The following is a 26103-nucleotide window of genomic DNA, read 5'->3' as shown; positions in this document are numbered from 1 at the left end:
GCACAGTATGTGTCCACCGCCTATGACACATAATGCTTTATGGAGTTCAAGGAACACTGGGAGTTTGACCCAAGAAGGGTGACAAGCACTTTGAGGATAACAAAAAGCTTCCGTAAGGCCAACATTCATTTTGGTCCCCTTATTTTTTGCTTTTTCTGAAGATGCTTAGTAGTTGTCATGGAGGAACAGCGTGCAGCACTGCAGCTTTGAGTGAAAAGATCCAGACAACTCCCAAGTCAATTTACCAGACTTTGGAAGCTCTATAGGTAATCTCAACTCTAAACAGAAGCTTTCAATCTGGATCAGGCCGACCTGTCCTGAAACTGTTTCGAAGCGATGAGGGCTGAGGGCAGAGGACGCTAGATTGTATTAGACGGACACTTAATGACACACATGTTCTGGTTTGGTGAGACACAGATACTTATTGTCACTGTAAAATGGGTGGATGATTTATTTATTGTACTTTTGCTGGCGAGTTCAGTGCTCTGGTAATGATCTGTGCAGAAGCTGTTCCTATTGCACAGAGCGACGTCAATATTATTTCATTAAATGTACTGCTGAAAAGGAATGGTGTAAAAATACATGAATGCATGGCGAGTGTTGTGTGTGTCTTCATGTTCTTAACGCTTTTTAAACAAAAAGGCAATTTTCACCAAGAAAAGTTTTTTGTCTACCAAGAGAAAAAAAGGATAAAAAGAGTCAAATATTTCCCAGCAGGAGTAAGTAACAGCATTACCATTATAGTCTAATAAATTTCATTACAAATATCTAAATCTTTACAGCAATACACCAACATATCACTATTTGTGTAGTCAGTAGCCTAAAAATAAAGGCACAAATAACTTATTCTTGTTATAAGTGGGGCACCTTTTTTAAAGGCAGTGCCCCATCTGCTGGGGAGAGACAGAGTTGAGCTGTGCAGCATCTACAGTGCTTGGGTCTACAGTGATACAGCTTTACAGTATGATTGATAAAAATAGTATTTTGCACAGTGAACTGATCTCTACAGCTGCAGCACTCTGAACACAGATGATAATAATCTGACTGTATGGTAACAAGCTACAAAGAACAGAGCATAAGCACATATCAGTTATATATATTCAGTGAAAAAAAAGAGATTAAAAAAAGCTTGGTTGATTGATGCAGACACTTCTTTTCCTTCTTATCTTTAAAATATTAAAAACCTTCCCCATCTATCCTCAACTTCCCTCTCCACATCAGGTGACATAGTTTTTATTGTGTGTGACATCATGAGAGGGGCAGCAGAGGACGTCATGTTGGAGAATCACACAGGGCGGTTCTGTGTAGTGACGTTCGAAATGCGGTGACAAAGTGTGAAAATGATTCTACCAATGGATGTGTCTACTTCTAGTCCTCTCCTTGGTCTGAGAAAGAGTTTATTAGAAGTTAAGATCAGTCACTCAGAGCGGAGAATCTGCTCCCAGGCTGTTGAGCTCCTCCGGCGAGTTCTTTTCTCTTCCAGTGGCAGCCGTCTGGCGGAAACCGGCCGTGATCTCGTCAAATGTACGGCCCTTGGTCTCCGGTACTTTGAAGTAGGTGAAGACGAGGAAAAAGAGCAGCAGCACAGTGAAGATGATAAACACGTAGGGGCCGCACAGTTCCTGTGAAGAGAGAGAAAGAGGAGAGACACTTGTTTAGTGGAGTCCTAACAAGGTTCAGTCCTCAAAAAATCTGACAGAAAAATGGATGAAATCTTAAAGAGAGTGATGATCAAGGCAATTCAGATATGTTAAATATGCAGTCATTAATAACGTAGGAAGTTTGTAATACTTTACTACTACTACAACTTTGGAGGAGATGAGGCATATCTTTTTTAATTCTTAATGAATGAGTGATATGTTCTTGTTTAAACTGAGCCATTCCTTCAATGACATTTCTCTGAAAATCCACTTCTAGATTAAACTAAACTTGAGAATTTTGTCTCATTTTTCAATAATTAATACCAAATTATAAAATGCAACGTTGAAAAACGTAAAAAAAAAAAAAAAATGACAGACCCATAAAATAGTGTTACCTCACAAATTCCTGTTCCAAATGTGTTTTTTTTGTACTCACCTCTACATACTGGAAAGTCATTCCCACAATGAAGTTAGCAGTCCAGTTGGAGAAACCAGCAACAGCAAAGGCCGAAGGCCTGGGTCCCTGGGAGAACAACTCTGCCACGATGAACCAGGGGATGGGACCCGGTCCCAGCTCGAAGAACGCGACAAAGGCGAAAATGGCCACGATGCTTAAATATGACATCCATTTGAGCTGGTCCTACAAGCACAGAGAACGAGACGGAGGTTAGTTACTGGGATATACTCGGGGGGAATCTTGACAACCAGATTGTCTTAAGGATTAAAGAGAAAACCTACCAACAGAGCCATGGCAATAGTCATTAAGACGGCAGATACAGCCATTCCCAGCAGCCCCAGCATGTGCAGAGACCTACGTCCTGCACGTTCTACGATAAACAGCTGCACCGAAAAACAAACAAGATGAGGAATGAGGTCAGTGCAGTACTACAAAGTGACAAACCATTTACAACCTGTACGCAATTCAACAAAGTGTTTATGTCCGCTGCTCTAAAAACCTTGGGAAAAATATTCTGGTGCAGAGAAAGACATTTTACATTTATACTTTCGGTGCAACATTGAACAACTTCACACAGTTTGACTGCAAAGTGATTTCGGGAATGTGCAGTGCAACACAATAGTAATCATCTTCCACTTCAAAAACAACAATCTTGAAAATGACTGAATTAACAATCATTTCTGGGTGTAAATATCTCTATAACGTAATGCTTCAGACACCTTTATTTATCTGTAGCCTACTGTAACAGGGATTTCACTTTTCAAAAATTGAAAAACGTAACTGTACTCACCGACACCACAGTGAAAGCTGTGTTAACTACACCGGCTCCAATGGTGGCATAGACAGGCTGCTCAACTCCGGCTTTCTCAAAGATACGAGTGGAGTAGTAGAATACCTAGAAAGTACAACAACCACGAAGATTGAATATGAGAGAGTCTCATTTTTTTTTTTAAACACAGTTGACATGTAGGTATGTGGTGAAAAGTAATGTTTCTCTTTGGTTTCTGTGTCTTTTCTTCAGAATCTCAGACTGGTCATTGGGATAATGTGTAAGCCTGGACACTCACAGCGTTGATGCCAGACAGCTGCTGAGAGAGCTGCAGGACGACAGCAATCAGGAGGGGCTGGCGGTAGAGATGCGAGCGGAAAAGCTCCGGGATGGTCACCTTCTTCTCCCTCATCATCTGCCGGCTCTCTTCCTTCATCTCCTGCATGTCAGAGCTCACATCTGTGGTGCCTCTGAGCTTCTTCAACACTGAAATGTGCAGAGAGAAAGCAGGTTGTTAACTCTACAAGCTGCCCTTTTTCTTTTCTTTATTCCAGTTCAGCTATTTCTTTGTTTTCATTTTGTTTCCTTACGATTACATCTAAGTGTCACTTCACTACCATATTTCCATAAAGCACTATTAACAAGCAACAATCTGGCAAGGATACAGCAGTTATGTGTGTGTGTGTGTGTGTGTGTGTGTGAACTCACCGGCCTTGGCCTTGTTCTCTTCATTCCTGTTGATGAGCAGGAAACGAGGGCTCTTGGGGCAGAGAGGCAGCAAGATGCACTGTATCAAAGCAAGGATGAAGATAAAGCCCAAGAGGAGCGGCCACAAGTCGTCATTGCCCATGATTGACTCCATTCCAAACACCTGAAATCAACACAGACCCACATAACACACATTAACTACCTGCACAGCTCCGAGCATGCATTCGTAAAAACATTACGTAGTAGGATGCCCACAGGTTGTATTGTTATCTTGTAGGATAATCACTAGACTTCACCATCTATGTGATAGTATCCAAATAAAACTACTGCAACAATTACTGTCCACCAACCTGTGCAACGAGGATGCCAACAACAATGCCCAGCTGGTGGAAGGTGCCCAGGGCTCCTCGTAGGGCTGTTGGGGAAATCTCACCTACATACATTGGTACGAAGCCTGTGGAGAGGCCGGAGTAGAGGCCCACCACAAAACGACCAACGATCAGCATTTCCCAGGAGCTGGTCATCTTTGAAAAGCCCATCAGAGCGGCTGCGATGAAGGCCAGGACATTGGCCATGAGCATAGAGTTCCTCCTGTAGGCAACAGAGAACAAGATACATTTAATCCAAATTAAAAAAAGGTCCTTTACAGATTTGCATGCTAACTTTTTCTTCATGTGTTTTTATATCTTTCAGCACAATAAAGACTTAGGGTATTAACTTTCGTATTATATATTTGTTTTGATCATGTAAAACTTGGATAGAGTAACTTGTTTTTTATTTTATCCATAACGTGTCCGTTATTTTCGTTGATTTCATGTGATTGTCACGCTTTTGGATACTTCTGTGCTTTTTGCGTTCTATGTGGACCCCAAGAAGGGGGGGGTCCTAATCAATATTGTAACATCATTAAAGAGTTACTTAACACAAAATCCACTTTTTTAATTTAGTAAATCGTGTGTGCAGTCACTTTAGACGGTTCCTAATCTGCATTGTTGATAACAACACAAGTTTTAGCATTTTTCCACAGAAAATCACACCCCACCAAAGAGTGTGTGTGTCTGGGTTTAAACACTTTTTTTTTATTGCTGTTTAAAAAGAAAATATATCCATATATTTAATGGATAATAAACTTTAAAGTGCCTACAGTGCCTCAAAGCCTAAGATAACTATCACATTGAACTTAAACGTTGAAGTCTTGCAATCACAGCTTTATTTTATACTGCTTTTGCTTCGTGGTATTATAATACCAGCAAAGATTTCGTTTTCCTCTCACCTTCCAAAGCGGTTGACAAAGAGTCCGACGGAGAAGGAGCCAACGATGCCACCAACAGAGAAGATGGAGACGGCAATGGACCAGATGGCCGTGAGGGTGGTCTTGGAGATGGGCTCCTGGTAGCGCTCAAAATACGTCTCATTGATGAACTTCTCAATGATCTGCAACAGGAAAAGAAAAGACAAATGTTAAATACTATTTATATGTTCTCTGAGCTGGCTTTGCAAACAGGTGTCTTTCTCGTGAATCAGATGATGTGCTAATGTTTTCCTCTTGCTCGGGCCAATACATAGAGATGGTGGAGCTGTTGCTGTCTGACCAGCAGATGGCAGCACCGTATGCTCATTACCATTTCCTGGCAAACAGGAAGCTCACCAAGTTTCAAGTTTCTGTCCCCCTCCCCCCATCCTCATACCAGACTAAATGTTAACAAACAGGCCCAGTGGAGCTAGTGACAGAGTTAAGCAGCAGAGCCTGTGTCTGTTTGTGTGTGCGTAACAGTGACACCTCTCATATAATTCAGAAAGGTCACCACCCTGTCTGTGACCTCCGACAACAGTATGTCTCTGACACCCCCCCCACACACACACACACACACACACACACACACACACACACACACACCACCACCACTCTCGTTACCAAATGTCACCTCCAGCCCGGTCATGCGCCTCTGATATAGAGTAACATCACCTATATTTGTATATTTTAAAACGCAGCTCTAGAACTCAATGTTTGCAATGTAGAATACAGACTCAGCTGTGTCCTTACCAACCAGTTAGGAATTGTAATGGTAGCATGTGTTCAGGGCTTTCCTGTGGTGGAGGGTCACATCGAGGAAGATACTCTTGAGACTCTTGACCCAAGGCTTGGATCATATCAACTATCCATCAACTTACACTCACAAGAGATTCTTTGATGATATCACAATGTCATCATACTGTTCCCATAACATCTGCCTTTTAAAACTGCCTTATTTAGAAGAGCTCTTACTAATCTCTGGGTTTATACATTTGCATGCAGCTAAGGAATATAACTAAGTACATTTACTTAAAAGTATAATTATATGGGTATTTGTGCTTAACATGAGTGCCATTTTTCTGCTGCTTTATAATTCTTCCACCACTGTTTGCAAGAAAGGCTACAAAAGACAATTTGACCAGAAACCATGAACATACAGTATAATGCCTATAAAAAGTAATGTATACCTTAATGTCTTTTTTTGACACTGATCAAGAGAAAAACACCCTTGAATGCCAAGTAAAAAAGAAAAAAAAAGAAAAGACCTCCACAAATGAGCTACATAACCAACATTTAATAGGACACACCTAAACCATCATAGGTGCAGTCCGTTGTTTTTTTAGAAGTCACATAATTATTTAAATTGAGATCATGTGTGTGTAGTTGAGGGGGTTTCAATTGTATAGACCACCTGTATCCAGTGTCTTTTTCTGTTCATCAGTGTAAAATATAAGCCACATTGAGTGCACTTCCATCTAAAGGTCCAATATGTAATATATTGACTGTAATAAATCCAAAACGTACCCCAATGCGTCATCAGATATGAAGGAAACACGCTAAGTTGAAATACTGTCTTTTCTGACAACAATCCTTTTGAAATTTCCGTGATGGAATTTCTGTTTGTGTTTTGGCCTGTGTTGTTATCAACTGCCCAGTTTGACAGCCAGGCCGGGTTGCCAGATATACCTGTAAAAACGTAAACCCAGCGTGCTACAGCTGTAACGTTAGTACAGCCATGAGAGCAGCAAACAAACAAACACGATCAAGCCATGTTTCTAACAGTTGTGTGACCAGAGACGTAACAAACCCCGGGTAAATATTGAGATATATTTGAAAGATGGAGACAGCTTAGAGCCCAAAAGGACGCCGAGTTGGCTAATTTCCTCCTGAACAGGTAAGCATTAGCTTCAGGCTAATTTATCACAGCTACTAGGGACGGGATTCTTTTGTCATTTCAACATTCGTGTAGCTACTCACATTGAATTATATAGCTAGAGTACCCGAGTTGGTTACGCGCAAAAACAATTGAGACACAGCCAGTAAAGTGATCCTGACTGGTCCTGGCCAACACCGCCATGCTAACCCTGCTAACTGCTAACGTTACCGGAGGACCAGGCAAGCGGGCCATGTCTGTAGCCTGTTTAGCAGCCGTAGCCGACAATTCTACGCCAATAAAGTGTGTATTTCAGTCGGGTGGAAAAGGACAGCGTGGTAGTGGTATTTTTAGCGGTTCCTATCGTAATTCTAAGCCGAGGAAGTGTGACTGCCTGTCGTGTGGAGAGGAAGTTTTCAGCGGTGGGGTTTTTGGCAGTTCCTACTGTAATTCTAAGCCGAAAAGGTGTGTCTGTCTGTTGGGTACAGAGCTCCGCATGAGCACAGGCTTTTATGACTGTCAATATAGCCAGCATCTAACGTTAGCTACTCCGCTGTGCTGTGGCGTAATGTCTGGCTATGTGAGACAAGCGTCTAGCAACATTGTTGTAGATGCTCCGGTCTCAGCCTGGCAACCTCTGTGAACTTCGAGTCTGGGGAGGAGGGGGCTGGGGAGATGACTCTCTCCAGTATTTTGAATTTGTACTGCAGTAACTATTTAAACACTAGCTATCAGTATTACATATTGCACCTTTAAGGTTATAATACATGAAAACTTCAGGGGGAATACTTGTATAGAGTACTGTACTGTATGAGCCTGTTGAAAGTTAAAACAAAATGTCATTTAGTGTTATTATGTGAAACTAACTTGAATGGCTGATCTTGAAAAGTTACATCATTATTTTGTGTTCTCTTCCAAGTGTATTCTCTGAATGGACTGTGCTGTCCAAACCACCGCCTGACTCTAACCACACAATAAAACAAGATGTCTATTCATGTTGTCAGCGTATGTGGTTGGAGCTGGCTGGTAGCCGAGTCCTCAAGGTGAGCACTGTATTTAGCATGCAAAAGTAAAAATAAAATGATTCTAACAAGTAATATCATTGTTTTTAATAAGTCTAGTTCTCTAGTCAGTTTTTACCTTTATTTTATTTTTTCAAAAGGTTGTTGAACTTGAAGTAGGTCACCAGAAAAACATCTAGCTCACAGGAAGTCATATTTCAGTAGCAGTATTTTAGATATGTTTGGCAGGAACACCCAAAAACCTTTAAAAAACAAATTCATTAAGGAAAAGTGTATCTCAGAAAGGTGTAGAAGTCTTAACATTAAGCAGCAAAGATGTTCCCAAAATGAAACTAACACAAAACAAAACACAGATGACCTTTCGATTACATTTCCAAACAAGGATACGATTTGCTTGGTGGTGCAGGCAGACATGCAGCAGCAGGAGGAGGAGGACAGGGAGTCTCAGCTTGACTCTAGAGAGAGTGTATCTAATCAGAGATGCTTTAAACAGCGCACGACCTGCGTCACAGGCAGCAGCATCGCTGCAGCCTTTATCACATGCTGGAGCACAGAGGGGAGAGCTGCTGGTGATAATCTGAAGGGCTGTTGCTATATAAAAGTTGTATTTGTAGTTATAAGTTATAGCCTCTTAAGTGGTCATTAACTAATGAAAGATTAAGAGTCTGTGTTGAGTAGTGTTTTTCCTGCATGTGACGTTGCTTGGACCTCTGTGTGTGTGTGTGTGTGTGTGTGTGTGTGTGTGTGTGTGTGTGTGTGTTTGAGACCTAGGCTGAATATTGGGAAATGGGATAAGTAGCCAAGAGGGCAGGTTCACACTAGCCCAGTGTGTAACAGACTACATATTCACACAGCCTACCTCTCAGTCTGCAGCCCGTCTCCCAGCCACTCACAAGGCACTCGACTGAGCTACATGAGGCTGAACACGTGCTATTTTCATGGTGGAGGAGAAATTGGTGCTACACCATCAACTGTAGTGTTGTGGAGGCGAAATGCAGGATTAAATATTATAAAACATCAGTAAGTCTTCATCCCTTTTCAGCGAGTAAGGACAGACTAAGAGCTGTAATGTTTAGTCAACTATTCTGATAATTAATTAGTAGTAAATAGTAATAGTAGTAGTAAATATATAATATAAATATAAGTATAAATAAATATAAGTAGATTTTAAGCAGAAATGCTTAAGACTGCTCTCTTTGTCATGCATAGCCAGATTACAAAACAAAACAAGGACTTTCTAATATTGAGTTTCATTGTGTTTGCACAATCCAAGACGATTGCACAATTTTTGCACAAATATCTCAAGGCCTAAAACTCCCTGTTTAAGGCAAGCCAAGACAGATTTACTTGTATAGCACATTTCAGCAACAGGGCAATTCAAAGTGCTTTACATAAAACAGTAAAAACAGTAAAACATATTTCTTTACCATCTCATCTACCACGGGCCCCGCAGGAGCATGTGATTTTGTACTTTTGTTACCCATAACAAGAGTGGAAGTACTTCTCTTTACCTACAATACAGCCATCGCAATAAGACTTTGTTTAATCAAGGCAAACTTTGCAAAATCCTAAATAGTTCCAAATGTTTATTTTATCATCAAATCTATGTCACCCGCACTGGAGAAATTCTCAAATTCATTCCATTATCTGTTCAAAAATACCACTAGATAAATGAACAATTATTTAAAGAAAGGCAACTGAGAGTTGCGGCGGACCTGCAGTTTTCTGGGAGTTTGTTCTAGATATGTGGAGCATAAAAACTGACCGCTGCTTCCCCCTGTTTAGTTCGGACTCTGGCAGGAGTGGTCTAACGGTCTAATGGTCTGGGGGTCCTCCCCCTGAAAATTTGGAACATTAAACACTTAATTTCCTGCATTCAAGTGAATTTTTTGTTGTCAGGTGACAAAGTTTAGGGAAGTGGATGAACGCTGCTCTACATCGGAGGTGGAAAACCGAAACTAGACCTACTGCAGAAATACACAGAGCACAAACGGGACACATCTACCGCAGCATGTCGACAGCAGAGCGCGTCCTTTATAAACCTGAAGCTGTGCAGACCACAGAAGGCGAGTTGCAGCAGCTCCGTGGTCTGTGCCACTGCTCGTCTCTATTTTTACAGCGAGAGTGGACGCTTAGCGACGCACAGGTCTGCTTCAGAGCTCCGTGTGGCTGAGGGGGCGCCCTAGGATGATCATGTTTAATAAACATGTTTTATTTTGCATGTCATTCTAATTCTATTATTAATGAGAAGTAGACCTAAGGGCGACACGGCGACACATTTGACGCCCTAGGCAATCGCCTAGTTCGCCTATAGCAATCGCCGGCCCTGGACTCTGGGGACAGCAAGCAGACCTGTCCCAGACGACCTGAGAGGTCTGGGTGGTTCATAGTGTATAAAAGCATGGACAAGTTTTTCCAAATCCTGCCTCTTTTGCTCCAAAAACAACCACCTCAGTTTTTTTCTTAAAAAAAAAATTCAAACATTAAAGAGCAGTTAAAAACGATTAAAAAAATAAAAAACAGGCAGGACCATTAAGATGTACTGCCCACTTCTTCTGTTCTTTTAGGACTCAAGAAGAAATGACTAAGACTGACTTTTCTGTCTATATCACATTAATGAGTGAATGCATCCTGTCTCTCTTTTCAGAGACGACTGATGAAAGCTGCTCAGTCCTTCACATCAAAGTCCAGGGCAGCTTTGACAGTGTGATGACAGTGGACGAGAAGATACAAATCATGCTGTCCTCACAGTGAGGGGCTCCACAGACAGCTGTGACTTTAGATCACTGTGACAGTCCGTTTTCAGCACACCACATTTGTAAAGGGTAGATAGAGCCTGAGCTTGGGCCTGTCTGCCGACACACCTGTGACCTGTGGACAGACAGCTGTGTAGCCACAGGGTGTGTCGAGACCAATGCAAACTTACCAGACAGAAGTTAAACATGATGCAATATTGACATTCCCCAGGAAATGAATTTCTTTGGTGTACCTGTCTGCTAATGAAACCTACAGTACTTTAGATGTAGTGATTAGGTGACTGTCTACCTCCTTCATTTAATATCCTCTGAGTTTCCTTGTCTAGCTTTTCCCAGCCTGTTGCTAGTCAGCGTAGGTCCATTTTGGGGCATGGACACACTCTTTTACACAGGAATCAAGCCAGGTCCTTGGACCCGATAGGCCTGAATGCGGCTATTATTATCTCACTCCAACCTCCCCCCACTTTCTGTCCTGTTTTCCAATTCAGTCCTTCTGTTTTCCAATCCAACAAGTACGTGAACAACCAGTAGTGGGGCAGGGTTGGTAGGGATAATGATCTATTGTATGAATGATAGCATATATATACTGCCATCCCAGTAATAAAGTGGTGGGCTAAAACAGGCCGTAAAACCTTCTTGGAGATTCTGTTTGAACATCATGCTTGCAAGACATTTAACTCACCTTTTGAGGGGCATTGATGACACCGGTGTTGTAGCCAAACTGGAGAGAGCCGATCACAGCGGTTCCAACACTCAACATCAACGGAAACGTTATTCGCTGCAAGACAGTAGAGTGTAGAGGAAGTCTTGTCAGTGAAGAGACCAGTTTGACCAGTTATTTACCATTTTTCCCAATAGACAATTGTTTTATTGTGTACAAGAGCTAGGATGAGTGCAAATAGTATGACTGACAGTTGTATTGTCTTTCCTGTTTCCCGGACAATACCTTTTACTTAACTATACAGGTATATCAGTTGACATAATACAAATTACGTTATTGCCACATTTTTGTGTTAAATACCTGACTGTATCGCAGACTCTTTTTTTTTTTTACTCGCGGTTGTGGTTCAGCTGCTCTGGAACAGACTTAACTAAATGTTTAGGTTGGTCAGCCGCTAATTTTATCCCCAATGCATGCTACAAACAAGTATAATGAATGCACTGATAAAAACACCCTGAAATATCTTGAAGATGTTTGGCATCAAGGCGCGTTAAGCAACATGCTGAAATTGGACTGGCCAGAAAAGATGCTTTATGACACCTAAAGGGATACGACAAACAGATGGAGAAACGTATGTGTACATCCAACAGCCAACACCTCAGACAGACACCTGTTCACTGAGGCATGTTTACTGAGTTGTGGACAACGTTTGCTGAGAAAAACTCTGGTCAGGTCTTAGGTTTTTACTCAGCAGAGTTATCCAGATACTACCAACCTGGCCCTGCTTCTTGGAACAGGGCCAGGTTAAACCCAGGTCTGCATGTTATTGTCTGTGTTCATATTCCTGTTATTACAGAGTTCATTTGCTGCTCTATCGCAGTAGAGCCCAGTAGATTAGTAGAGATTTTCCTCATACCAAGAAGTTAATAAACCAAAGCGGAGTATGGCACTGTCTATTTTCTCCTCTCAGACAGACAAAAAACAGCCTTTAGCTACAATTTACCTTTTGTTGTTCACTCAACAACAAAAAGGTATCACTTGTATGTCTACTAACTGTTTGACCGTCTGAGTGTTTCAGTGTAGAAGGAAATTACCTAAAAACCTGAGCAAGGATTCCACATGTACACATTTTCATGTTAAAAGTGCACAAGCTTCGGATCAAATTTAGAGCAACACAAACAGCCGAGGAGGCAATTAATCGAATTTTAATCGCAATTACAATTTTGGATCTTAACAATCACAAAAACATGGTAATCGAGAAAAACAATTATAATGCACATTATGTTTTGCAACTAAACTCAAAAAATAAAAGTTCAAAAAGGAAAAGTATTAAGGGGAAATTCACAGTCCGAGGTGTTTTCACTGTTAATTTCACTGTTCCACTTTTTTTTTTCTTTTTTTTTATCAATAATTGCAACATCTTTCCAAAAGTCAATGATTAATCGTGTTGAATAATCGTGATTTCGGTATTGACTAAAATAATCATTGATAATCCATAATTCCATAATCAAGCAGCCCTAAGCAGAGGAGCTGCTTACTGTTTACATATTTCATATCTCACCATAAATCATCATGCCCGTATGATTAATGTTGTGACTTACGTCCTGTGATGAAACCACTTATTTTTCTACAGTCAGTCACACCAGATTATGTACACCAGGTTATAAATGTTATGGCAACAGTAGACCTGACCTTCACTAGGGTAGATGTTACCTTCCTTTATCATATCCCGACAAAACAAGCAGAAATGAAACATCTTCATCTGAAACAAAACTTAGCACAAAAAGTAAGGAAATTTGTGTTTGGTAGATTATTTCTCTGTGGAAACAATGCTTTTTGGCAACAAATCTTATACTGTTGGAAAGCCTGTTTAGTTTCCTCCCAAATGGTGCCCCATTTGTAAGGAACATGCATTTGTGGGATGAGCAGCAGCGCTGAGTATGTGGGTTGCGCCCATGAAAAATTTGCCTAAATCTTCTCTGCCAATGCCAAACAGCTTATTCTGCCATTGACTCGATTGGTGTTTGGTGGATTGGATGATTGAAGTTTGAAGAAACAAGACATATTGGCAATTGAACAATTTATTCATTTCACAAACAGGAGCCTTAGTAGCGTGTGGAAGAACCATACACAGCCACAACAGCCTGGCACCTCCTCCTCATGCTGGTCACCAGCCTGGTCACACACTGCTGTGGGATGGCATCCCATTCTTCAACCAGCAGTCCTGACCTCAACCCCATTGAACACTTGTGGGATCAGCTTGGGCGTGCTGTTCGTGCCGAGGTGACCAACACAACCACTTTGGCTGACTTGCGACAAATGCTGGTAAAACAGGCTTTTCAACGGTATAAGATGTATTGCTAAAAAGCATTGTTACCACAGAGAAATAATCTACCAAACCCAAATTTCCTTACTTTTTGTGCTAAGTTTAGTTGTAATGAAATAAACCTGCATACGTCATTTGTGAGACCTGCCGAGCCATTGGATCACAGTATAAACTAAAGACCTGCAACAGCCAATGTTGATCCTGGTGATGTGTCTTTGAGTAAGAAACTTATAATAAAGTAAGTAAAATGTATTTATAAAGCGCTTTTCACAGATATAAGTCACAAAGTGCTTTACAGGGGCAAACAGACTCCTATTCAAACCTTGAATCTCTGGAATTTTCATTTAAGCTTCTATAAAAGAAGATAAACACAAGAACCAACCCCTCCCAAAGGCCTATACTACAAAGCAAGATTTGGGGTTACCGAGGTAACTTCAGCTTCAACCCAGGGTTTTGTGTATCACGACGGTGGGTCACTTGTTACCGGGTTACATCGCCATGGTTACTTATGCTGAATACCTAACCTGAACTGACCAATCAACACTCGATTGATAATGGCATCACCATTCTTAGAAGATCTGGTGGAGCTTGGTGCATGGACATTTAAAGACCGACAACACCAGTTGGCATTCCCTGATAGGTATCTTTATTAAAGATATAGATTTTCAGCGTGGGGAATTACGTATCTTTGTTAGCTTTTTGAGCTGAATATGTTGCCAATGCGACACAATTATGTTTTTATATTTATTTATTTTTGATCCCACGATCACTTACCACTGCCAGGGTTGCAGCTAAAGGAATAGGCTACAGCAACGAAAGTTAATGGAATGCACAAGTGTAATTATGGTCAGATCTTGTGCCTGACTAATGGGGCAGTGCTACTTATAAGCGTTGTGATTTACGCATTTACAGGGTCGGCTATTTTTGCCAGCTTTCCTTACTGGGTTTAGCAGCAGCGATTGTAGCTTTTTGCCTGTATTACATGTCTGTGTTCTTCATATTTCTGTAGGATTATCGTTTTCTCTTCTTGTGTAAAATATGCGACTCTGGTAGACTTGTCAATGTTTGTGATGGGTCATATAGTGCAAACACCGCCCCTTTATGTGAACGCGCTTGTCGCTAGATTGGGAAACCCTGGGTTGCTTGAACAAGTTGTTAACCACCATCGTGTCACACCATATGCAGGACCGCGGTTGTTAGGTTTGGTGAAGCCGGGTAACGGAAATGAATCCAGGTCATGTTGATCTTGCTTCGTAGTATAAGCCTCTGGTTTCATAAAAAAGTACATGCCATAGAAACTATTTGAAATGATTGTGCATGCTGCTCTGTAATATCACCAAAGTGCAGCAGTGACAGAGGTAGCCTGAGTAACACAAATTAACAACTTTTTTTTGTGGGGACCTGAATTTCTCCCCCTGATGAGGAAAAGGGAGGAGAGCCGGAAGAAATAAAAACTGCAGTGTGTTTCGGAGGCAGTTCACCCAGTGGGCCTGGCTATAAACACTTTAAGACCCTACACTTCTGAGCCAATAGGACTCTTGTTAAGAGGGTCACCAAGTCCACAGTATAGGCCCAGTATATAAACACAAACATACACACACACACCCCTTTTTCAGCATTGTGGGCTGGGGTCTTAAAGGAGCCACGCTGTCAATGAGGAGACCAACCAGATGTAAGTCTGTAAAGCCACTGCTGATTAGAAATGAACAAGAAACAGCACATGGTTTCATTCAGTGAAAAACTACCAGCTGCTTTTTACAATAAACAGAAAATGCGTCCCCTCTAGGAAAAGTCATCACTGGAGACTTGTTTAAATCTCAGCCCGTCTTGGGAATAGCTGCAAAAATTCCCTTAATGTTTGATGTCAAAAGTGAGGATAGCAGTGTGTGTTTTCAAGTGAAATCAAGAAGTCCTCTGTGATATTTTTACTTTTAACCTACATACCAGAGACCTCCCTCAGCCTGGCCTCAGTCCACATACTGTTTATAAGCCAATAAGTTCAGTGCAAATATAGCTACTAATCACAAAGTTTTGGGACATTCTTCAGCCAAACCTCACCAACTTCTGTCTTACACATCTGAGTAAGAAAGTAGGTGAGTTTATTGTTCTGTGTACATAGAAACCAGAAGCAGCAGTAAACATGACTTCCTCACTGGAGGAACAATGAACTCACACCCCAAAAAAATATTTCATGATCATAGCCTTGAAGCCAACACCGGTGACCTCATCTTGTTCCAGGCTAGCTCTCTACCTTTAGTTACCTCCCAGGCATGTTTCACTCAGCTGCAGTTTACAGTATTTTTTACATTTCTAATTAGAGTTTTTGTATTTGTTTACTTCGTATGATGGGTAAGATAGCCATTCACAAGGGCCTGGCATTACACTGCAGATACCATGCTTCTTTACAATTTTTCAGGACAACCTGGGCTATCAGGATATGTATGCTGCAGGGATGTCACATGAATGTATACATTGTAGTATGACTATGAAGACAAAAGGTACAAGCCAGATGTGAATAATTGGTAGTTAATGCTTTGTAGTTAATAAGGGTTCAGAGAGATTTATGGATGTTTTCAGTCAGGATTCAGAATGTTTTGGGTTTGTATTACTGTCAGTAACGAGGGGGATAAATAATCACTAAGGGAATTTAGCCTGTACGGTCTCAGTGAATTCTGTTCACATTTTCATTATTTTACCTTCCAATTGGCAAATGTAAAAAAATAATTCAGCTGCCAAAACCCATCAGCATCCTGACAACTTTTCATCTCCCAGGCCAAGGCTGAAATAATGCACAGTGGTGCTGCTGGTGCATTTTCCCAACTGAATACATCTGTAATAACCCTTCTCTCCTCATGCCTTTGCTTTATCTAAAAGCTCCCTAGAGCCGACACAACATCCATGCAAATGAGCCCTATTTGCATGTGAAAAGTAGAATGCGGTGTGGGTAGGCAGCAAGTAAATGTCTGTCTAGTCATTGCTATGTAATAATAAGATTAACACTGTAAATAGCAGCTCTCGTTGCTCGGCAACCAGAGACTCTTTGCTCTTATTGGATAAACACAAATTAATAAAGCACACAATACAGGTAAATTAACAGAATGGAAAATAAAGATCTGTGCAAACATTTAATAGACACACCAGTAAATATGTTGCCATCCTTATTGGATTCATGACAATGTAGTACAATGAGGAAATGAAGTGGAGGCTTTCTCCAAATTAGGATATGTTCAACTATAACAGCTAAGATAAACCACCGTTACAACTATTTATGCGTGAGCCAAGCGTCATCCAACATCCTAAACCCTCTTCAAACATAAAGTTGATCTAAGAGATTCAACAAACATGAAACATGATCATGAGTTTTCGCTCACTAACACTCGTGCACACTTGGTTGTTAAATGTGCCTCTTTTTTCAGTAAAATACATCTACTACTGCTTAATCACACAGAAAGCCAAAAAGGAACTTCAGCTTTGACCAGCTGACGGAGGCGTGACATGAATTCTTCAAAGCATGAGGATGTTGTAAAACTGTTCTTCAAAAATGAGACGGCATACAACGATAGGTCGATAATAACATACGTATAAATGTTAACTACCTTATAGTCATGATGTATGAATACTGCAGTGTAGTCATTTACAGCTACTATAAAATATGTTAAACCATAAGCAGTTCTCTAAAATCTGGGTGAATATCTGGCAGTAGGGGATGAATTATTGAGATCCTAAACTTGAGTAAAAGTATCAATACAACATGTAAAAAAAAATGTCATACATTTCAAGTAAAAGTCCTGCATTCAGATTGTTACTTAAAGCTTTAGTGCGTAACTTTTTGATATTAATGAACGTCCATTCGTTTTCAAAATCAAGTCAAAGTCAAAATTTCCCCAGCCTTTTTTAGTTGAACAAATTCTGCTTAACTTTAGATCAGTTTAGGACTCTGTTTCTATAAACAACTACTTAGTTTGTGACTAATCCCATCCAGACTCAATGAGAATTTCTTCCAAATCAGGTCAGGCAGGGTTTAATAAAAACAGTGTTTTCTTTTTAAAGCAGAAGCAGGCTGTAATGCCTCAGCCCATTTCCTTGTTGCCAGAGTGAACCATATTGTTGGTGATGGCTACACTGCTGCCATCACGTCCCTCTACACGTCACCTGTACAGTGTCAGCTTACACAGCTGTGGGGAATCCAATATGAGCCTTGTCCTCACTTCCACTCCTCTCAGCTCTGTCCAGCACTAAATCCATCTCATGCCAACCTGTGCTGTGTAGGCAGTTTCCAAATACCTTTAGTAATTGTTTTAACGTTTTTGGTGTAGCAAAAATGGATGTAATTTTCAGCATTGGCATTGACTGTTTGACATGGCTGTCATTTAATTTAAAGCCCAGATACTATGAGTAATTTAGGCCCTTTTTTCTTTCTAAAATGCCTGATGCATGCGATATTTTGTATATTTTAAAACACTACAAATAATAATAATCTTTATATTTGACCAGTTACTTAACTAGTTTTGTTTTTCTGTGGTTGCTATGTGATTGATAAAAAAAAAAAAAAAAATTTAATAACTAGTTGCCTTAGTACTAGTATTGTTTTGCCCTTGTGTGTGTAGTATGTGTATACAGAGACTCTTGAGGAGATGTACACTGTAAATAAACTGAAGTTGAAAAGTGTGTTGTGTTTCTGTGATTTAATATCTACCTCAGGTTTACACTTCTGGTGAAGAATAATTAATGTGCAGTAAAGCAGCCTGATCTCTACAGTGACTGTGGGCAGAAAGCTTGGTGAATAATGTAAACATGTGATGGACATGTTTGCCTATGAAAACTTGCATATCAAACATGTAAAACGACACAGACTTACATTTGTGCCACGTAATTGTGAGTTCCTGGTACTCCTGGTTATTATTAACCCTTATTCCAACATTTTAGAACAATGAGCATGATTGCATGACTGACACGTGAAATATCTCCTAGTGGCTTATGAGAGATAACGATAGAGGTATTAAAAAGGTGCTTATTTATGTGTGCTAACAGATGCTTAAGACAACCGACCCAAGTTCAAATCCCCCATGACAAACAGTTATGACAAAGAATGAGAAGACATGATATAATAGGGAATAGTAACACAAGTAAACACAACAATAAATAGGTGAGGTATGTAATTAATACACAATTATTAGATTAAGGAGTAAAACTGCTTAAAATGTGAATTACTTAATGTAGTTTATGGGTCAACAAAGTATTGCCCCATCTAGTAGCCCAAATCCCACAACTCTTGCATCTAAGCAGCCTTAATACTATTTTCAGATACTGCAACTATTTAGCTCAGGTCGTATTATGCAGCAACAGCTTAAGAACACATCAGACAGTTCAAAGTGATTCTGTAGTGCAGTCAATGACAAGAAATTGATATTATCACATTTAGGAGATCAAACAAATAGGTCAACTACCCCTGGATCAGGGGATTGTGATTCATTAAACCGAGCTACTTTCAATTGAATCGTGAGAAAGTCAAAAGAAGCCCAGAGAGACACAGCTAGTCCCTGCATGAACCATTTCATCCAACCATCTCCTCCATCACCACAGTGTGCACAAAGTCATCCAGTTTCTCAGGAAAGTGAATTAAACATGCACTCTTGCTTGCTTGTTCAGCTCAATTAAAACCCTCCTAGATCTCTTGATCCCAAAGTTTGCAGCAAAGCCTCATAAAGCCTCATTAGAACATGTAACTGTCATTAGGCATAACAGTTACACTACACTGAAGGGAGCAAGTCATGCAGATGAAAGTAAATCTACTGTACTGTCTTAAGGAAGGCCGGAGTTGGCAGATGGCTGACAGGCCATGGATGGAGAGGAATTAAGCTTGTGCAATTAAGTGTGTACAATGTGAGGCTGGATGTTGGCTCTGGGCTCCCAATCAAAATACCTGTGCTGTCAAGTCTGTCAGGAATAAAATGTGTAGTGGCAGTTTCATTCAAAACAGAGCCGGTCAACTGTATGCTTGACCCCAATTACCATTCTCATTGTTTATTGAAGAAAGGTGACTTTTTCAGACACAAACAAAGCGTACCGTTGCGAATGAGGCTCTAATACGACCAACAATGTGAAGTCATTAACATGCCGAGTTTTGATGGAGAAGCTGTGCGATAAGGGGAAATAACTGCATTATAATACAGCTCAGAATACAGCTAAAAGAATGATATTTAAATACTGAAAATTAAGAGAGAAAAATAAAATAAATAAAAAATTTTTTTTTAAATAATTTGTTCATATACCTGAAACAAATGCTTCGTCCATAACCCTGGACCGAGCCTACTGTGTGAAATCAACAGCATACACCTTACTGAAACATTATGTGCCTGGGGTGGTTTTAATATTTTAAAAGATTAACATTAACACTTTCCTGAATCCAGTGTTTCTCACACATAGACTAATGTGTGGCGGTGTGCTTCACTATCAACACCGGCCGCCGCACATGGAGTTTCGTTATTTTTTTTTAAACGCTATTTAAAACACGTTCTTCTGCATTTCCTTTCCCTGCTCTCCTCCATCTCTCTGTCACTTGTGTCTCGCTCACATACACACACAGCTCCTCCCACCGTGCGGTGTTTGGTGTTTTTAGCCCCCAACTCGCCTTTCAGGCAGCGCGGCAATGGTTATGTCAAAGAAGTTATGTTAGTGTTAAGGTGCTGACACACCAACCAGATGGCCGACCGTCGGCAGAAAAGGCAGTCGGACTGATCAGTCGGGTCCCCGAGGTCCAAAAAAAATGCCTCAAAAGACACTGAGGCGACGCCAACTTGAGCGTACGCTCTGCGCGCGCGCGAAACGTGATACGTCTCCATAGCAGCAGGCGGCGCTTCTCTGTATTGTTTCCCAGAAAATGAAAACCGGCAGCTGGTTGGACAAACGCGTCACGTGGGTCTTTTTTCTCCGGAAATTCACAGCCAGACTGTCATGGCGGCTTGTTCAGAATACGATCTCATATTGTACTAAAATAGTTCACCGAAACGTGTTTCTGAAAACATTTTAAGCAAGAAATAGGCCGTGCAGTTTCTGAATCTGTCTTCATTTCAGATCGACAAAGGTCAGTTTAAAAGATTTTCGTCAGATTTTGAGAGGCTCATCCACTCGCAATTTCCGGGTGAGTCCCGACGTCCCTGTCTCCGACTGAGCATGTCGGGGAGGCCAAAATGAAGGCCGACAGCTCCTCCGACGGACGACGGCACGGAACACACCGAGCAGACTCGAGTCACTGACGTCGCCAGACTGTCCGACAGCCGATAATCGGGTTGGTGTGTCAGCTCTCTAAGGCGAGGGTTAGCTGCCTGTAAGGCGACATTGGAGGCTTAAAACACCATCAAGCCCACCGTGCACACAGCGTCTATCTCCGTAAAGGAGAGAAGACGGCTGGTGAAATTCACAAGTTCACGAAAGGTTTGTATCTATCTCGTGAACACCTTTACACAATCACACATTCACAATCACCGACCCGACTCTTAGCAAACAAGCGATTGTGCCTGCTTTAGAAAGTTAACTAGTCGCAAGTTTGCGGTAAAATGCAGTTGGGTTGTCGAGGTCAAAACGCTGCCACCCCTGCCCCCCCCGCCACAAATTGCTTTCCAATCTGTGGGAAACACTATGTATCTGTGCCATTTTGCTTCATATCAAACTGTAATTACACCACTTCCTACAGTATGTGTTACAGTATGAGTCACTCGCTGAAGTTCCCGTGTACGTGACTCCATCTGCACACAACATGGCACAACACGTGTAGATGCCAGGTACAAAAATCCTGACCACGAGATGTTAATTAGCCCGTATGGAACTGCTGTTTAACTACAGACTCGCAAAAACAGCTCAACACTACTGGAAGCAGCAAAGCACAAAAGAGGGAGTGATATGCACAGCCTGGGAAGGAAAGGGTCAAGGCTTTGTCTGGCAACAGCGTATTCCCTCGGTAGAGTCTCACTTTCTCTGGAAATCTGCTGTGTTGGTGTCATAGTGGAAACTGGGAACGGAGAGAACTGTTCCCATCACGTTCACAACAAACCCCGTCCAGCTGAAGGTCCACGAAAGCGCAGCGTGCATGGTGAAAAATAACACAAGGGGATAAAACAACATTTTCTGACCACCATGTCAGACTGGGACGCTTTATGCTCCTCCATTGGGTACGTGCTTCACTGTGCAGCATGTTGTGTATGTAACAGTGACCACACGCCGACAGCATTATATAGCAATCTATAACTGAGATGAGGTATATATGAGGTTAGTTATTGTTCATATCAAGAATAGCAAAAGGATACTGGATTCATTGCTCGAGAAATATTAAAAATGTTCCTACATACTCTACTTATGTGTCTTTGATACATTGAGTTTATGGCTGCAACAGATCGGTTATATCATTTTTGTAATGAATCATTTAGTCCTAATTAATTGCCCATCACAAGTTCTCAGAGGCTAAGATGATGTTGTTTTGTTTAACCAGCTGTCCCAAAGCAAAAGCACAGGCTGAAATAGTTCATTGGTTGTCGATGGACAGAAAACTGTCAAGAACAATAATATAACTTTCATTTAAGTAACTTAGCCAATCGTGGAATGTTTTTAGGTGACCTTCCTCAAGTACAATTTAGCATTACTTCCTTTTTCTGCTGTCAGTATTAACATTTTTGTTGACCATATGAGTATTGATTAACCGAGAAAATAACCTGCAAATTAATTGATCAGGAAAATAACTTGCAATATCATTATGCAACAATGGCAGGGACAATACTTTCGACACTTTAAATGGATTTTTCTATAATGTCTGTAATTGTTCTATACTTTGTAATGGAGTATAATTTGTATTGATACTTTTACTTTTACCTCTTGGTCATACTAAGACACTGCTATAAGAGGCTTTTATAAAAGAGTCTTGGGTATAAATAGCTCCTTTCAAACTTAGGTCACTTAGCCCTTTTTGTTTTATTTATTACAGGAACAGAGCACCAGACTGCTGAGCCTGTGACAACACTGCATCATACAACACACGTAGCACGTAAACAAGGCGCAAGACATGACAAAGCGGAGATGGGCGTCAATTATCAACATTATGCTAACGTAGGGCCACGGCATTTGTGCTTTTACTTTTCTAAGTACAGAACAACTTGTTTGCTAACTTTTGCTAAGGTCCTAATGGGTATGACTGTTGATGGTAATTATCAAATTGTAGTTATATAAGTGATTATTGATCGGACTGTTCAGCCAAGCTATGCTAGCGGCAGCTGTTATTTGTTGCCATAGCAACTCAAACCATCCTGGGCTGTATCCCTCTAGCTAAAGCCAGAGAAATTAAACACGCTGTTTTACTGTTTGCTGATTAATGCTTTGTTTTTTTTATTGTTCTATTTTCATTTTGTGTTCATTTAAGCAAAATATACAATGTTTTATGATAATAAAGAGGCGGGATTTAGCCTACTTCGTAGGCTGTGAACCTGCTATCTGGCCAGAAACGTCACATAACTGTGATATATAACAAAAGATGTATCCAGGGATTCATTTAAACTTTAATTTGTTTGAAAAAGTAATAAATACATTTTTTTTTTAAGTATTGTTTCACTAAAAGAGACAATTATATTGTTAATCGCAATTATTTCTGAGACAATTAATTGTGGACAATTAATTGTACAAAATTTGGAATTGTTAGGCCTAACGTTACCCCTAACGTTACTCACTTTGACGTAAAGGAAAAGAGAGCTCACATTTATCGGTCTCTGTTAACTTTTGTATGTTTATTAAAGAAAAAGTATATACGATAAAGCGAATTAAGGTTAAATGAGTGCAGACACGTTACTGGACTAAGTATACTTAAGTGCCAAAAGTACTTTAAACCGACTAATAAGCACCCATAACCCCGTTATTAACTACAGAGGGGTAATAGCGACGCAATAGATAACATAAATATTAGCTGCATCATGACTCTTCGTCATGGCCCATGTGGAACGAAGTAAGTGCCTCATGGGTAAAACAAAAATGAACTCACTGAACTTGCTGGTTGTTCACTGACAGCATGGAGCGTTCAACATATAACAGGTTTGACAAGGATGCAAAAGCTTCTTGTAGCAGGCTAGTCACAGGATATAATTACCTTTCCTGAGTCCATGGCTGCAATGTAAATATTAGTCTTTTTCTTTGTCTTTTTCTGTTAAAGTTGACGGCGATAGAAGAACTTCCTCTGGGTCTCCAGTGGGTTTCGCTCAGAAGTCAGTCATCTTGAAGGTTTTTTGCTCCGTTGAAATGAGTTCAAACTGCAGTTCGGTGTTATTACAGAGAAAGGCTTCAAGTTTTCTGTGTGGCTGTCTCTTTGGCTTGAATTATTTTCTCCCGCGTCGTTTAGTTTTTTATTTTACAACTCCAGCAGCTTTAGCTCACAGCTTCGTTGATGTGTAAAGTCTGCCAGGATGTTGGTGTTAGGCCGCTGAAGAAGTACCGCTTTGTCTAGCTTTAAGAAAACAGCTCTCTGGAAAGCCGGGTTACGGTTCATATATTATAGCTGACGCAATTTTTGGCGGGGTGTGTCCGAGCTGGAGGCCCATCCTGTATAGCCAATGAGAGAGCAAGAAGGCTTTTACATCAGACCCATTGTAAAAAGAAGATCAAGCATGGAAACAAGCCATATTACGCATTACGGAAAAAAAAGAAGTGTGATCTGTGGCGTCCACGAACGTTAATTGACTTCGTCTTGCTAGATCTCACGTGAGTTTGCTGTTGAGACAGAAACAGGTCTCGAACAAAGTTATTTTCTCCTGATTTGATTCATCTAAAAGAAAGGCTATTTTAGGGTCAGCATGTTCGGGAGATATGTGTGGATTGTGAAAATTGGTCCAATATTTACTTTGGTGACTATGGGGCGATAGAAGGTCATTATCTGTGTTCATGTTGATCCTATTGGAATGGAATCGATACAACCATACATCCACTCTCCTAAGTACAAGTAGGCCTACAGTATTATCAGGTAAATCTACTTAAAGTATCAAAAGATACAAAAGTATTAGCTACTATGCAGCATAATGGCGCCTGTTAGTGTTATACTATTGTATATTATATAAATGAATATAATGCATATAATCATCCGCTCCATCTACAATGTATATCAATTCAGTATTTATTTAGTTGCACTATTAAGTACGGTTTACAACTTATAGAAGGACTTCACTTGTATATAACATTTTATTTTATGATGTTGGTCATGTATATACACCTATTTTTCACATACTTTACTACTGTATGTAATAGTCCTGTCTATTATTTACTTTTATTTGTTCTGCTTTGTTGTCAGCTGTTATGTCTCAATTATGTCTCAGTTATGTCTCATTTTCTCAACAATGAAAAAATAGTCAAATTCCTTTTACATTCTGATAATTGTATTATTATTACTGGTGTGTTTACTTGAATGCAAAATTGTATTGCTGAAGCTTGTGAGCAAATTTTAACTTCTCTATAAGTTGGGTTGTTTCTCAAGGGAGGCTTGTGTGTTTATGGACTTATTGACTTGTCTTTTTTCCTATTCATAAAATGATCTGTATATAATTCAGTTGTTTAGCTGGGGCCCCTAACTATACTTTTTTTTTGTTTAAGTAAATACAGGCTCATGTGTCCTTTTCTATGTAGCTCATAAGATTTTCTTCTTTGAGACATCAGAACATTTTATTGACCATGCTTAAAAGTAGGGCTGCACAATATATTGTTTTTTTTATCGCCATCGCGATATCAACCGGCGCGAAAACCATATCGCGAAAGGCTGCGACATATCGCAATGGACATTCTTTAGACATTCTCATTCTTTTTAAATGGTGCCTTTTATATTCAACTCAATCTTTAATGTGTTCAATAAAAGAATGTTGGACATCATTTGCTTTTATTTGTTTTAAATTCAACAAGCAATTTGTTGTATTTTAGCAGAATACTGAAAGCAGCAGAAATGCAGAACTGAATACACTTCAATTTCTGTTTCTGATATGTACAAGTAATATTGTTATCGTGATATTCAACAACGTTATCGCATATTTCCCTCATATCGTGCAGCCCTACTTAAAAGTTTATAAAATGATCATAGATGCTGTATCGTAAATCTTAGCAAAGTCACTAGTTACTGCACAATTCAAATGAATGTGGAGTAAAAAGTACATTTATAACTGAAATTAAGTGGAATACAAGTATGAAGTAGCATGAAATGGAAATACTCAAGTACGAGTATCTCATTTCATCAGTGGAAATCATAACTATTTATAAATCTGTTAATTACAACTTACTAAACTATGCTTTATTTAAAAGTTTCATTTTATTTTTCATTTAACCCATATTCAACGAAGACCCGTCTAGATCAATGATCTCTTTTTCAAGGGTGACCTGAGACAGCGGCATAGAAAGTTACAGACAAGAACATTAATCACATAGAAGAAATTAGGGCTGCACAATTAATCGCAATTTTATCAAAATCGCAGTATGGACTAGTGTAATATCCAAATCGCAGGGGGGCTATTTGTTAAGGGCAAAATATGTGTCAAACCATTCTGAATTAAATATTGGTGGTGCTGCAAAGACGTCCTGGCCTACAAATCA

General features: G+C 40.2%; 1 protein-coding gene and 1 long non-coding RNA gene across 2 annotated transcripts in view; one reads left to right on the top strand and one right to left on the bottom strand.

The window, feature by feature from the left end:
- The window catches only part of slc2a1b (solute carrier family 2 member 1b), a 25007-nt gene extending 995 nt beyond the window's left edge, over nucleotides 1-24012 (bottom strand). The window contains exons 1-10 of the mRNA XM_078249084.1: nucleotides 23630-24012; nucleotides 11202-11297; nucleotides 4848-5008; nucleotides 3925-4165; nucleotides 3575-3737; nucleotides 3165-3352; nucleotides 2888-2992; nucleotides 2379-2480; nucleotides 2077-2280; nucleotides 1-1622 (exon numbers count right to left, since the gene is read on the bottom strand). The exon at nucleotides 1-1622 is cut by the window's left edge and continues 995 nt beyond it. Of these exons, the coding sequence (XP_078105210.1) occupies nucleotides 1422-1622; nucleotides 2077-2280; nucleotides 2379-2480; nucleotides 2888-2992; nucleotides 3165-3352; nucleotides 3575-3737; nucleotides 3925-4165; nucleotides 4848-5008; nucleotides 11202-11297; nucleotides 23630-23644 (1476 nt within the window). The 5' untranslated portion in view covers nucleotides 23645-24012 and the 3' untranslated portion in view covers nucleotides 1-1421. The remainder of the gene's footprint in view (nucleotides 1623-2076; nucleotides 2281-2378; nucleotides 2481-2887; nucleotides 2993-3164; nucleotides 3353-3574; nucleotides 3738-3924; nucleotides 4166-4847; nucleotides 5009-11201; nucleotides 11298-23629) is intronic.
- LOC144517177 (uncharacterized) lies at nucleotides 21252-23909 on the top strand. Its single transcript, XR_013501904.1, has 2 exons — nucleotides 21252-21674; nucleotides 22481-23909. It is a non-coding gene; the product is annotated as an uncharacterized LOC144517177 (long non-coding RNA).
- Nucleotides 24013-26103: the final 2091 nt, after the last annotated feature.

This window comes from Sander vitreus, chromosome 4 (genome assembly GCF_031162955.1).
Source record: "Sander vitreus isolate 19-12246 chromosome 4, sanVit1, whole genome shotgun sequence".
NCBI classification, from domain to species: Eukaryota; Metazoa; Chordata; class Actinopteri; order Perciformes; family Percidae; genus Sander; species Sander vitreus.
The sequence above is the reverse complement of the archived record's forward strand: the minus strand, read 5'-3'. Positions and strand labels throughout refer to the sequence as shown.